The sequence below is a fragment of the Colobus angolensis genome, unplaced genomic scaffold, assembly GCF_000951035.1.
Source record: "Colobus angolensis palliatus isolate OR3802 unplaced genomic scaffold, Cang.pa_1.0 Scaffold122, whole genome shotgun sequence".
In the NCBI taxonomy this organism is placed as follows: Eukaryota; Metazoa; Chordata; class Mammalia; order Primates; family Cercopithecidae; genus Colobus; species Colobus angolensis.
This window is the reverse complement of record NW_012113364.1, coordinates 4,865,732-4,879,468: the sequence shown is the minus strand read 5'-3', so window position 1 is coordinate 4,879,468 and position 13,737 is coordinate 4,865,732. Positions and strand designations below refer to the sequence as shown.

The window sequence follows — 13,737 nt, the reverse complement described above, 5'->3', positions numbered from 1 at the left end:
GACCTCAAGTGATTCGCCCACTTCAGTCTCCTAAAGTGCTGGGATTACAGGCATGAGCCACCGCGCCCGGCCATCCAGAGCTTTTAAATTCTCCCGAAGGACTTAGGACCATTCCTTTCCTCCCCACCAGGGTCCTGCTTCTCTTTTCTCTTGCTCCCTTTCTCCTGCTTCATTAATTCTTCTTCTCTCCCTTGGTCCATGGCCACTCCCAGTGCCATCAGGCTCAGATGGGACCCCATGGGGTCAAGAGGGTGTTGCCCTGGGATGCTGACCTCATGCTCTGAGCAGTCTCCCCAGGTATCCTGATTCCATGGCGGGGAGCTGCTGACAGATGGTGCTGATGTGAATAGTCCCTCCAGGCTACTGGGCCTTGTAACCAAGGGTCAGAGGTCAGAGCACATGTGCTGGTACCAGAGTCTCCAAGGGGTCCTGAGCCAGCATCCCCCACGCCACATAAACAAGCACAGCGGGCCATCTTGTCCAGCCACCGTGTGGTCCTAAAAAAAGAGGGGGTGCCCTTCAGCACTTTGGGAGGCCGAGGTGGAGGATCACTTGAGGTCAGGAGTTCCAGACCAGCCTGGCCAACATGGTGAAACCCCGTCTCTTCTTAAAAAAAAAAAAAAAAAATAGGCATGGTGGCAGACACCTGTAATCCCAGCTACTCAGGAGGCTGGGGCAGGAGAATCACTTGAACCTGGAAGGCGGAGGCTGCAGTGAGCCAAGGTTGCGCCATTGCACTCCAGCCTGGGTGACAACAGTGAAAAAAAAAAAAGGTGGAATTTGCTGGATAGTGGCAGGAAGGGGCTGGATCAGGCCAAGTCCCATCGTAAGTCTCCCCTTCCTTACAACTTTCTGTGCCAACCTGACACTCCTAACCTGGGACACACAAGGGTTCGTAAGCGAGGGTCAGGTGTCCAGTTCTGTCCCGCTTTGAGGGAGAAGAGGCGAGTACGAGGGTAGACCAGCCTTGCCTTATTCAGCCCCAGTGTGTGTGGGCCTTTTTCCTTTACTAAGCAAACCCAGACCTGGTGCACTGACTCACACCTGTAATCCTTGCACTTTGAGGGGCTGAGGTGGGAGGACCACTTGAGGTCAGGAATTCAAGACCAGCATGGGGAACATAGCAAGAACCCGTTTCTCAAAAATCAGCCAGGTCTAGTGGCCTGCGCCTGTGGTTCCAGTTAGTCAGAAGGCTGAGACGAAAGGATTGCTTGAGGCCAGGAGTCTGAAACGAATCTGGGCAATATAGCAAGACCCGTCTCTGCATTTTTTTTTTTTTGTGACGGAGTCTTGCTGTCTCTTAGGCTGGAGTGCAGTGGAGTGATCTCGGCTCACTGCAACCTCTGCCTCCCGGGTTCACGCCATTCTCCTGCCTCAGCCTCCCAAGTAGCTGGGACTACAGGTGCCCACCACCTTGCCTGGCTAATTTTTTGCATTTTTAGTAGAGATGGGGTTTCTACTAAACCAGGATGGTCTCGATCTCCTGACCTCGTGATCCGCCCACCTCGGCCTCCCAAAGAGCTGGAATTACAGGCTTGACCACCGTGCCTGGCCTGCATTTTTTTTTTTTTTTAAATTAGCTGGATGCAGTGGCTCACACCTGAAATCCCAGCACTTTGAGAGGCGAAAGTAGGAAGATCTCTTGAGGCTAGGAGTTCAGGCCCAGCCTGGGCAATGCAGCAAGATTCCATCTCTACAAAAATATTTTGTAAAAAATTAGCCATGCATGGTGATGTATACCTGTAGTCTCAGTTATTCAGAAGGCTGAGGTGGGAGGATCACTTGAGGCTAGGAATTCAAGACCAGCATGGCAAGAACCTGTTTCTCAAAAATCGGCCAGGTCTAGTGGCCTGTGCCTGTGGTTCCAGTTACTCAGAAGGCTGAGGTGAATGGATTGCTTGAGGCCAGGAGTTTGAAATCAATCTGGGCAATATAGCAAGACCCCTCTCTGCATTTTTTTTTTTAATTAGCTGGATGCAGTGGCTCACACTTGAAATCTTAGCACTTTGAGAGGCAAAGGTGGGAAGATCTCTTGAGGCTAGGAGTTCAGGCCCAGCCTGGGCAATGCAGCAAGATTCCATCTCTACAAAAATATTTTGTAAAAAATTAGCCAGGCACGGTGATGTGTACCTGTAGTCTCAGTTACTCAGGAGGCTAAGGTGGGAGGATCATTTGAGCTCAGGAGTTTGAGGCTGCAGTGGGTCATGACTGAACCACTGCACTCCAGCCTGGGCAACAGAGCAAGACCTCATCTCATAAATAAATAGTTAAATAAATAACACTAAACCCTCAAAGCCAAATAAGCTCTCCCCTCGCGTCTCCATCACTCCCTTCCCCACCTCCAGTTCTGGAGAAATCAAGACACAAAGGAGGCCATTCTGGGAAGTGCTATTAACATGTATTTATTCCACAAGGTGGGAGATGGGGTGAGGAGATGGTCACCAATAAGATGTCACCAAATGAGACACTGTGAATCCCACACAGGGCAAGGGGACAGCTACAGGGTTCAGCTCTGGGCAGGGCTTGTCCAGGGACAGCGTGGGGAAAAGAGATGGGGACTGGGAGATGGGACAGCCTCCCATCGGGGGCACCCCACAGGGCAGGGCTGAGACACATCCTTCCGGCCAGTGACATGGGGCCAAATCCACACCCTTCTCATCCCTCGTCCCCATCCAGGCGAGTAATGAAGCAGCAAGCCCAAGGCCACACAGCTAGGTCAGCATCGTCGCACGCTCTGGAACACACAGCCAGACACACACAAACACACACACATACACACACACACACACACTGCCACACACAGCACACAGGCACACACACGCTCGTGCATGCACACGCGTTCATATATTAACTCTGACTTATATGTGCACCCTAACCAGAGGGCAATCGAAAAAAAATTAATACTCTTCAGAGAGGAAACGACTGCCTTATCCTCTGCCAGCCAGCAGAGCGTGGGGTGAAATGAGGTGAGCCAAAAGCATCTTCTAGGGTCCCGGCAGCCTTTGCTTCAGCCCTTAGGTTCTGGATGGAGGAGCGGTGCTGCTCCCCGGTGGCAGCCTCCAGGAGTCAGGACTTCCTGGTCCTTGACCTAGCTCCATCCTGCGGGGCCCTCGCAGCTGAGACCCTGCTGCAGGCTTGGCCTATTTCTGTCTCTGGCTTCCTCTAGACACAGGCAGGAGAGCTGGCCCAAGCACACTGATAAGAGCCTAGTGCCCAGGTGATTAGGAGAGAAAGCATCAGCTCCATCCAGGTCATCTCGGGAGGGGCCAAAAAAGTCAAGAGCTGCAGTACCCAAAGCCACCATGGTGGGAAGGGTTAGGGGCCACGGCTGCCTTGGGGCATGAACAGGCAGGTGTCATGTGGGCAGAAGTAACCTCGGAGGAAACAGTGCCTGGTTCTCGCTGCCTCCTTTTAGGGCGGGGAGCTAGGACATGGCTGAAGCCCCCGCTGCCTCCTGCTGTGTTGATGGCTGGAGTTCAGCAGCTGCTGCTGCAAGATGAGACACAGGAGGAGACCCTGCCAGTCCCAGATTCTGATTCTGGGATGGGAGATGTGGAGGAGAACTGGACAGTCTTGCTGCTCAGTACCAGGTTCACATCAGAGGCTGCAGAAGACAGCTCTTGGTTTCCCAGAGAAGGGGTTGGGGGGCTTTTCCAGGCTGCAGGAAACTTGTGGGCAGCTGAATGCCTGAGGGGGGACAGAGTCTCCATCCGGGGTCCTTGTGCTGCCCTGGAGAAGCCCTGGGGGGCCCATCGAGTACTTGCCAGCCCCTTGCTGTCTCTCCACCAGGGTGGCTGGTCCAGAGGTCAGAGGGAGCAGCCATGTCCTGGGGGCCAGGCTCCAGTGCCCCAGCTCCCTCCCTCTACTTGATGGAGTTCTTAATGGTCCACCTCTGACCTGTGCAGCTGCGGAGGATGAGGTCGATGCCAGCCAGGCCCCGGTTCTCCACCTCCAGGCAGCGTCCTGTGCCCTTGTTCATGATGGCTCCGTTCTGGGAGGGGGCAAAATCGAGAAGAGAGGATAAGAGAGACAGGAGAGAGAGAGGGAGACAGAGACAGTGAGAGATACAGAGAGAGGAGAAAGAGAGACAGGAGAGAGAAAATGACAAAGAGAAAAAGAAAAAGAGAGAAGAGAAAGAGAGACAGAGAAAGAGGTAAAGAGAAGACAGAGAGAAAGAGGACAGAGAAAAAGAGGTAAGAGAGAGAGGAGAAAGAGAGAAGATAGAGACAGAAGAGAAAGAGACAAGAGAACGAAAGACACAAAGAAAGAGACAAAGAGAAGACAAAGAAATGGAGGAGGGGTAGAAAAAGAGGGAAGAGAGAGAAGAGAGAGGAGAGAGAAGACAGAGAGAGGAGAGAGAAAAAGAGAAAGATAAAGGGGAGAGAGAAAGAAAAAAGAGGAGAGGAGATGGAAAGAGAGAACATAGAGAGGAGATACAGAAGAGAGGAGAGACAAGGGAGAGAAGAGAGGGAGAGGGAGAGAAGACAGGGAGAGGGAGAGAGTAACAGAAGGAGAGAGAGAGAGAGTGACGCTTAACCATCATGGCGCCTGGCACATACCTTCTTGCAGGGAATCAATTCCACCAAAATTCTTTGCATGGGGCTGGGGCAGAGAAGCATGAGGACCTCCTCTGGGGACTCTGAAGTCAGAACCTAAATAAGCTTCACCCGGTTTGAGTATCTGAATCAGGTGAGGAGCACTGGTGGGGGATGGGGTCGGGATGGGAAGTTTCCTGGGATATTCTTGGTCTAATGGTCTCAACCCCACCGGCTGTGGGTACTTAGTGGATTTCAAGGAAGTCCCCCCTCACTCCTCTCTCAGGATTGATCAGAGCTCAACCAGCCTAGCACTGATGTACGAATCAGAAATGCTCCTCCATGCAGAAACTCCACAGCTGCCCCCAGGAAGTGCTTGGGGTCCACAAGCCCAGCCCGGGGCAGGGAGACCTGGGTTCAGGGTTGCTCTTTGCCGGGGACCCCTGGGGAAGCTGGATTCCCCTCTGCGGTGTGCAGCCTCTGCAGGACCGCTGGCCCTGTCCATACAGCACTCACCTGGATGAAGTTCCAGCGCTTGTACAGGCTGCTCTTGACCTTGTCGCAGTCCAGGAGCTGGGGCAGCCGACTCTTAGAGTTATCCACCAGGCAGCGGGTGTCAGGGAGGAGTGTGGTGGTCCCCAGGGCGCCCAAGTGCAGGAAGCCTTCCTTGGTGTAGCGGGCAAGCTGTCGAGAGACCAGAGCAGCAGGCAAATGGGAGTGGGAGGCAGGAGTGAGACCATGGGAGGAAGCAGGGGTCAGGTCTGCCGGCGTCACCCCTGCTATCTGTCAATACTACAGTCCTGGCCACCATCCCAGCCTGTCACTCACGCTGTATGCTCAGCTCACAGGAGATCCCTATTCCAGAAAGCCTCCCGGGCTTCCTGAGCCTGGATACAGAGTCCCCAGGGCAACTCTGATCTTTTTTTCTTTTTTCTTTCTTTTTGAGATGGAGTCTCACTCTGTTGCCCAGGCTGGAGTGCAGTGGCGTGATCTCAGCTCACTGCCACCTCTGCTTCCCGAGTTCAAGCGATTCTCCTGCCTCACCCTCCTGAGTATGTGGGATTACAGGCGCGCACCACCACGCTCGGCTAATTTTTGTATTTTTAGTAGAGACGGGATTTCACCATGTTGGTCAGGCTGGTCTTGAACTCCTGACCTCGTGATCTGCCCGCCTTGGCCTCTCAAAGTGCCAGGATGACAGGCGTGAGCCACCGCACCTGGCCCTGATCTTTTTTCTAAGCATATCCTCAGGCAGTGTTTTAGGACCTAGTCTTCTATTCAGCAACGTCGGGAAGAAGGAATAGATGAAGAAGCTGGATGTCTAATCTCTAAATGGCTCTACTTTCAGCTGGCTGGGCCACCTTGAGCAAGTCACTTAACCTCTCTGAGTCTCCATTTCCTCCTCACCTATCAAGAGGGATTGACTAAATCTACCCTGGTGCAAAAGGCTCAAAGAAGCCATTCACTGAAGAAGAAAGACACATTAAACAGTACTCAACCTCATAGGTACGAAAAGAAACAAAAATCTAAAATAATGAAATACCACATTTTACGAAAGAGAGTAGGCCAGGCTCAGTGGCTCACGCCTGTGATCCCAGCACTTTGGGAGGCTGAGGTAGGCGGATCACTTGAAGCCAGGAGTTCGAGACCAGTCTGGCCAACACGGCCAAACTCCGTCTCTTCTAAAACTACAAAAATCAGCCGGGCGTGGTGGTGCACAACTATAATCCAAGCTATTCAGGAGCCTGAGGCAGCAGAATTGCTTGAACCTGGGGGTGCGGAGGCTACAGTGAGCCGAGATCATGCCACTGCACTCCAGCATGGGCAACAGAGTGAGGCTGTCTTAAAAAAAAAAAACACAAACAAAAACCAAACAAAAACAAAAACAAAACAAAAAGCAAAAAACTCCCAAAAAACTGAAACTAAAATCAGAGATTATTCACATTTTGGTGACTTACATCTAAGATGGGCCCTCCCGCTACTGGGCTGGAGGGAGGGTAGATTACTACAACCTTTCAAAAAGGAGATTTCTAAATATATGCTTTGTGCTTTTAAAATGTTTATGGCCTTTGATTCAATTAATCCACTTTTACGCACAAAGGACAAGACACTTCTCATAAGAAGACATACAAGTAGTCAGAACACATGTGAAAAAATGCTCATCATCACTAATCATCAGAGACATGCAAATCAAAACCACAGTGAGATACCATCTCACACCAGCAAGAATGGCTACTATTGAAAAGCCAAAAAATAACAGATGTTGGTGAGGCTGCAGAGAAGAAGGAATGCTTATACACTGTTGGTGGGAATGTAGATTAGTTCATCCACTGTGGAAAGAAGTTTGGAGACTTATCAAAGAACTAAAAGTATAACTACTGTTTGACCTGCAATCCTATTACTGGGTATCGACCCAAAGGAAAAGACATCATTCTACCAAAAAGACAAATGCACTTACATGTTCATTGCAGCACTATTCACAATAGCAAAGATATGCAATCAACCTATCTGCCCATAAATGGTGAATTGGATGAAGAAAACGTGGTACCTATACACCATGGAATACGGTACAGCCATGAACAAGAACAGCATCATGTCTTTTGTAGCAACATGGATGCAGCTGGAGGCCATTATCCTAAGAGAATTAATGCAGAATCAGAAAACCAAATACTGTATGTTCTCACTTGTGAGTGGGAGTTAAACACTGGGTATTCATGGACATGAAGATGGAAATTACAGACACTGGGAATGCCAAAAGGAGGGAGGGAGAAAGGAAGGCAAGAGTTGAAAAACTATCTATTGGGTATTAGGCTCACTACCTGGGTGACGATTTCAAGCATACCCCAAACCTCAGCATCCTGCAATATACCCTTGTTAAAAACCTGTATATGTAGCCCCTGAATCAAATAAAAATATAAATTAAAAAGAATCAATTTTTAGAACTCCATGATATAGTTTGGCTGTGTCCCCACCCAAATCTCATCTTGAATTGCAGCTCCCATAATCCTCACGTGTTGTGGGAGGGACCTGGTGGGAGGTAATTGAATCATGAAGCCAGGTTTTTCCCATGCTGTTCTTGTGATAATGAATAAGTCTCATGAGATCTGATAGTTTTATAAAGGACAGTTCCTCTGTACACACTCCCTTGCCTGCCACCATATAAGGCATGCTTTTGCTCCTCCCTCACCTTCTGACATGATTATGAGGCCTCCTCAGCTATGTAAAACTGTGAGTCCATTAAACCTCTTTTTCTTTATAAATTACCCAGTCTTGGGTATGTCTTTATTAACAGCATGAGACTGGACTAATACACTCTAGCAGGAGGAAATAATCAGAACTGCAAACAAAAATTCATGGGTAGGGTATTTATTGCAACAGAATTTATAATAAAGAGCAGAGCAAAAATATCATAAGTGGGCAACAAAATCCTAGTGCTTGCTCTATGCTCTATGTACAACAACAAAGGCTGGATGATTATGGTAGGTTGCAAAACCGACCACATTATCCACTATTCCTTCTATACACCCATGGCAAGATGGCTTTGAAGCAATTTCCATCAAGAAGTGGAATCTATTTCACTATCCCTTGAATACTGGTTGGTCCTGTGACTTGCTTTGGACAATGGAATGGAGCAGAAGTGAGGCTGTGCCTGTTCCTAGACTAGACTTTTAGCCTTGTATGCATCCTTTCAGTCTCTTGGAACAGTAAGCCCAGGCTGGCCTGTTTGAGGATGAGAGTCATGTGGTCCAATCAGTTGCCAGTTAGCCACCAGTTAACCAAATGGATGAGGCCAACCTGGATGAGGCAGCCCTCAGCCAACCTGCCAGTTGCTAATAGGAGATGCAGGAATGAATCCAGTTAGATCAGCCAAGCCTGGTCCAGATCATAGAATCATCCAGCTGACCTGTAGACTCGTGAGCAATAAAAATATGCATATTGTTTTAAGCCACTACGTTGTGGGGTAGTTGTTATGCAGCAATTCCTAACTGATACAGGGAAGGTGTTGCCTGTCAACCGTTCCCACAACAGGGCCCATACTAGGCTAGCAGCCTTGCCTCTGCTGCCTTCACTGTCCTGGGGAAGGAAAATTATATTGTTTAAGAATCATATTCTAAAATTTAAAAAAATGTATTCACCCATCTTTCACATTCCTGAGAGGGAGGGGCTGTGCCTAATTAATTTCCTTTCTTACTAGCAGCAAATCACAGACCAAGTGCTCAAAACGTGTTTGGGGTTGAGCACATAAATGTGGTGAATGGCATCATTTAAAAACGTGACCACATCTACACAGCTGTTGCCTAATAAATTTTTTAAAAAAACACTCTGCATCATTTCTAACCATTGTAAAGAGAATAAACAATGCAATTTTCACAACAACTCTGCAAGGTATGTTTTATTATTATTTACATTTTGTAGATGAGGAAACTGAGGCATGAAGACATCTGGTCTGCTGACTGGGTGCTGGCCGCTTTCTTTTGGTCCTCAAATACCTGATGGTTGGCTGCCATGGCCCAGCAGCTGAGCAGCAGAAGAGCCCCTCCCAGATTGCCAGGGGAACCCCGCCTCCTCCAGAGAGCTTGAGCATATTCTGCCCAGGAATGAAATAAGTAGCTCTGCTCAGGGATAGGAGTGGCTCTTTTCTGGCAGAAAAGATTCTCTGCATGGGGTTCTCATTTCTTGGTGAAAGCTACTCAGAAGCTCTTGGCTCTGATCCCAAAAGGAGGGCCTGGTTGCTCTCCTTGAACAAGGGACAGGGAGTTTATTAAGTGCCCTTGAGAGAGATGTGGTTAACGTGTGCTTTAAACCCCAATTAGTTCCAAATCAAAGTAATTGTTAGAGGCAAAATGGTAAGAAAATCAGCAGCCCTCCCTCCCCCTCCCTAAACAATGTCTCCCTGAATATATTTAAATTCTCCAAATGCAAAGTGATGAATGACAGCAAGCTGCCTTTATGTTCAGGGAAAAGATATACACAGCTGCTTATTGAAATTATGAATCAATCTATTATCCAGCAGGCAGATGAGCAGCACTAAGAACATTAATTAACTGAGCATATCTGTGACCCAGATGTTTAAAGAGGGAAGCTAAATGCCACTGGGAGTTAGAGGTTCTCCTTTCTGAGGTCTGTTAGGGAATGAAACAATCAGACCTAGAATACTAGGACCTGCAGAGGCCACATGGCAGTCCTAAGCCATGCAGGCATGCAGGGTAGGCTGGGGCAGGCGAGGAGGGCCCTGGATGGGATTTCCTTTCTAGAGGAAGGTATTTATCACACTGAAATTACTAGGTCATGTGCATAGGTTCTGCTGGTCTGGCCAAGGGACCAATACTTGCCTCCTTTTCTGAGAAAGTTAGAAGCCAGTACTGTGGTCTGAAGGATGATGGGGCTAAAGTTAGGCAAACAGATCTCACATCCACTTTTCTACTATGAGGCAGGCGGGTAGTGAACCCTTGGATCTGCTGTCAACCAAATGTCCCAAGTTTGCCCCAGTCCTGAACCAGGAGCTTCTGTGATGTTGTCTACCTACCATGACTCCTCATCCCTCATGCTGTCTCCTTGAGGATCTCTTCTTGCTGTCCTCTGCACATTCAACAGGCTTTCCTGCCTCTAAGTCTTTGTCTAGGTGTGTTTCTCTGCCTGGAGATGCTACTGATTGGCCTTCCTCTAGAATATTCCGGCTTCAACTTTCCTAGGCTTCAGTGTGATTCTCTCTTACGCACAGTGTCTTCCAGCCCCTGGACCTCTCCTTTCAGGTCTTTGGAGCAACTAGATGACTGTGATGCTCTCATGCGTCTCTTCAAAGTGTGGTCTCCTCATCTTGACCATTTTGTTTATTCATTTTCAAGCTGATGGACATTTGGGTTGTTTCCACTTTTTGGCTATTATGAATAATGCTACTGTGGATATTCATGTACAATTTTCATATGAACATATGTTTTCAATTCTCTGAGGTATACACCTAAGAGTAGAATTACTCATCCTTGGGCCATATGGTAACTCTATGTTTAACTTTCAAAGGAACTGCCAAACTGTTTTCCAAAGCAGCTGCACCATTTTACACTCCCACCAGCAATGAACCAGGGTTTCAATTTCTCCACATCCTGGCCAACTCATGTTATTGTCTGCTTTTTTTGATTCTAGCTATCCTAGTGAGTGTGAAGTGGCCACTGTGGTTTCGATTTGCATTTCTCTAATGACTAAAGATGTTGAGGATCTTTTCATTTGCTTATTGACCATTTTATATTTTCTTTGAAAAAAAATCTATTCAAATCTTTTGACCATTAAAAAAGGTCATTATTTTTGGGTTATAAGAGTTCTTTACATATTCTGGATACTAAGACATTTTTCTGACATATGATTTACAAATATTTTCTCCCATTCTATGGGTTGTTTTTCACATGCTTGATAATGTCCTTTGAAGTATAAAAGTTTTTATTTTTGGTAAAATACAAAGTAGCTATTTTTTCTTTGGTTATTTGTGTTTTTGAAGTCATATCTAAGAAACCATTGCAAAATCCAAGGTCATGAAGATTTACCTCTATGTTTTATATGAATGTTATAGTTTCATCTTATATTTAGGTCACTGGTGCCCTTTGAATTTTTTTCTATATAGTATAAGATAGGGGTCCCAATTCACTCTTTTTCATGTGGATGTCTGTGTCCCAGCACCATTGCTGAAAAGACTATTCTTTCCCTATTGAATTGTCTTGTCACTCTTGTCAAAAATCAATGGACTATAAATGTGAGGGTTTGTTTCTAGACTCTAAATGTGATTCCTTTGATCTCCATGTCTATCTTTGTGCCATACTATACTGCTTTGATTATTATAGCTTTGTAGTAAGTCTTAGAACTGGGAAGTGTGAGTCTTGCAACTTTGTTCTTTTTCAATACTGTTCTGGCTATTTTGTGTCCCTTGAATTCCATATGTATTTTAGGATTAGCTTTTTCATTTCTGCAAAAAAAAAAAAAAAAAAAGGCAGTTGGCATTTTGAAAGGGATTGCATTGAATCTTTAGATCAATTTAGGAAGAACTGCCATCTTAACACTCTTAAGTCCTCTAATCCATGAACACAGGATATCTTTTTTAGTTAGATCTTTATTTCAATAATGTTTTGTCATTTCAGTGTACCTGTCTTGCAGTTTTTTGGCTAAATTTATTCCTAAGCATTTAATTCTTTTTGATGCTATTGTAAATGGTTTTTTGTTCTCTTAATTCCCTTCTCAGAATGTTCGTTGCCAGTGCAAGCAGTGTGTTTAATACACCTCTGTGATCACACCAGTAACCCAGGTACCTCATGGTCACTCTGGAAAGCAGGTTTTGCAAGTCTCCTCGGTCTTTGCTTTCACAGGGCCAGGGACAGGTGCCAACTGACTATACCCACTGGAGACCTGTGTTCGAACTGTGCCTGGGCCCTTCTTCATCTTTTCATTCGCCTCATGTGACTCTCTGTCAGCCAACACCCCTCCCATCCCTGTCAGAGTCTGGATTTTTAAAAATGTGTCCTTCCTCCTCAATCTCCTGTCCTGGTGTCCCGGGCCCTCACTGCCTTCAGAGAATATTACTTCCCATTTTGTTGAAAAGTTGTCTCCCTTACTTCTCAAAAACCTGTCTTCCTTCACTCACATTTCCTTCAGTCTCTGACCCTCTCCCTACTCTGTAGGTACCCTAAGCCATTACTCGCTCCTTTCTTTCATTTCTTCAATCAAGCTACAAATATAACCAGATCTTTATGTCTCTAGCCACAGCTCTATTTATCTCTTAATTTGAATTTCCTCTCTCTCATACCTTTCATGCCTTGCAACCTAACTTCTGCCATTGTTACTTCATTGAAATTGCCCTTTTAAAGGTCATTAGGTGATATGGTTTGAATGTTTGTCTCCACCAAATATCAGGTTGAAATGTGATTGCTGGTGTTGGAGACGGGGTCTGATGGGAGGTAACTGTATCATGGGGCCGTATCCCTTATGAATGGTTTAAGCACCACCCCCTTGGTGATCAGTGAGTTCTTGCTTAGTTAGTTAATGCAAGATCTGGTTGTTTAGAAGTCTGGGACCGTCTCACCTCACTCTCTTGTTCCCAGTCTTGCCAAGTGATGTGCCTGCTTCTGCTTCACCTTCCACCATAGGCAAAAGCTCCCTGAGGCCTCACCGAAGCTGAGCACATGTTGTACAGCCATAAGCCAATTAAACCTCTTTTCTTTATAAATTACCCAGTCTCAGGTATTTCTTTAAAACAAGGCAAGAACAGCCTAATAAAGCAGGATCTATAATATAAACTTCAATTGCTTTTTCTTCAATTGCACCCAGGCTCTGTGCTGAGTGCATTGATATATATTCTCCTATATGTAGTCACTTTCTTGGAGATTTTTCCCATCCTCAGAGCTTTCAATAGCATCTACATGCTAATTTGGCTGTTTGAAACTTCTGTCTCCAAACCAAAAATTTCTCTCAATTCTAACTTTGTATATCCAGCTCCCTACTTGACATACCACTTGGATGTCTAATAAGCATTTTAAATTTAGATGACCCAACTGAACTCATCCTCTTGTGTAACCTCTATCACCCATACACTTATCCAGCATCGGTTCCTTCTTGGTAATAACTCCATCCTCACAGTTGCTTAGGTCAAACACCTTACTTACCCCTTTCTCTGATCCACCATATTCAATCCATTAGCAAATCATATCCAGATTTCACCTCCCTGTTCTAAGCCACCTTCCTTTCTTGGTAAGGTTAGGGCAATGGCCTCCTGGCTCGTTCCCCAGTTCCCCCTCCTTGCCTCCCTCAGTTTTCTTATCAACACACCATCCAGAGTGACTGCTTTTAAAATACTATATTATTTAAAATCATGTTACTTTAAATTGGAGTCAGGGTGTGCCATCTCTCTGCTGAAGATCTTCTGGAGGCTTCCACTCTCACCGAAAATAAAAGTCCAAGATCTTTGTGATGGGTCTTGCAATCCAATAATAGCTTTCTGAGCTTCCAGAATTTCCGGCCAAATGTCATATTTTTTGCTGAGACTTTTCCTTGATCCTCTTATTTAATGCAGCCACATGGGCCTCCCTGCTGATCTGTGAACCGTCCATGCCTGCTCCTGCTCAGAGCCTTTGCATTGGCTGTTCCTTCTCTCTTGAATACTCTTCCTTTAGGTATCTTTCTCTTTTTATTTATTTATTTATTTATTTATTTATTTATTTATTTA

General features: G+C 46.3%; 1 protein-coding gene across 1 annotated transcript in view; it reads right to left on the bottom strand.

Moving 5' to 3' along the window:
* Positions 1-2,379: 2,379 nt before the first annotated feature.
* The window catches only part of WBSCR17 (Williams-Beuren syndrome chromosome region 17), a 630,593-nt gene continuing 619,235 nt past the window's right edge, over positions 2,380-13,737 (bottom strand). The window contains exons 10-11 of the mRNA XM_011932129.1: positions 5,052-5,219; positions 2,380-3,991 (exon numbers count right to left, since the gene is read on the bottom strand). Coding sequence (XP_011787519.1) covers positions 3,863-3,991; positions 5,052-5,219 — 297 coding nt within the window. The 3' untranslated portion in view covers positions 2,380-3,862. The remainder of the gene's footprint in view (positions 3,992-5,051; positions 5,220-13,737) is intronic.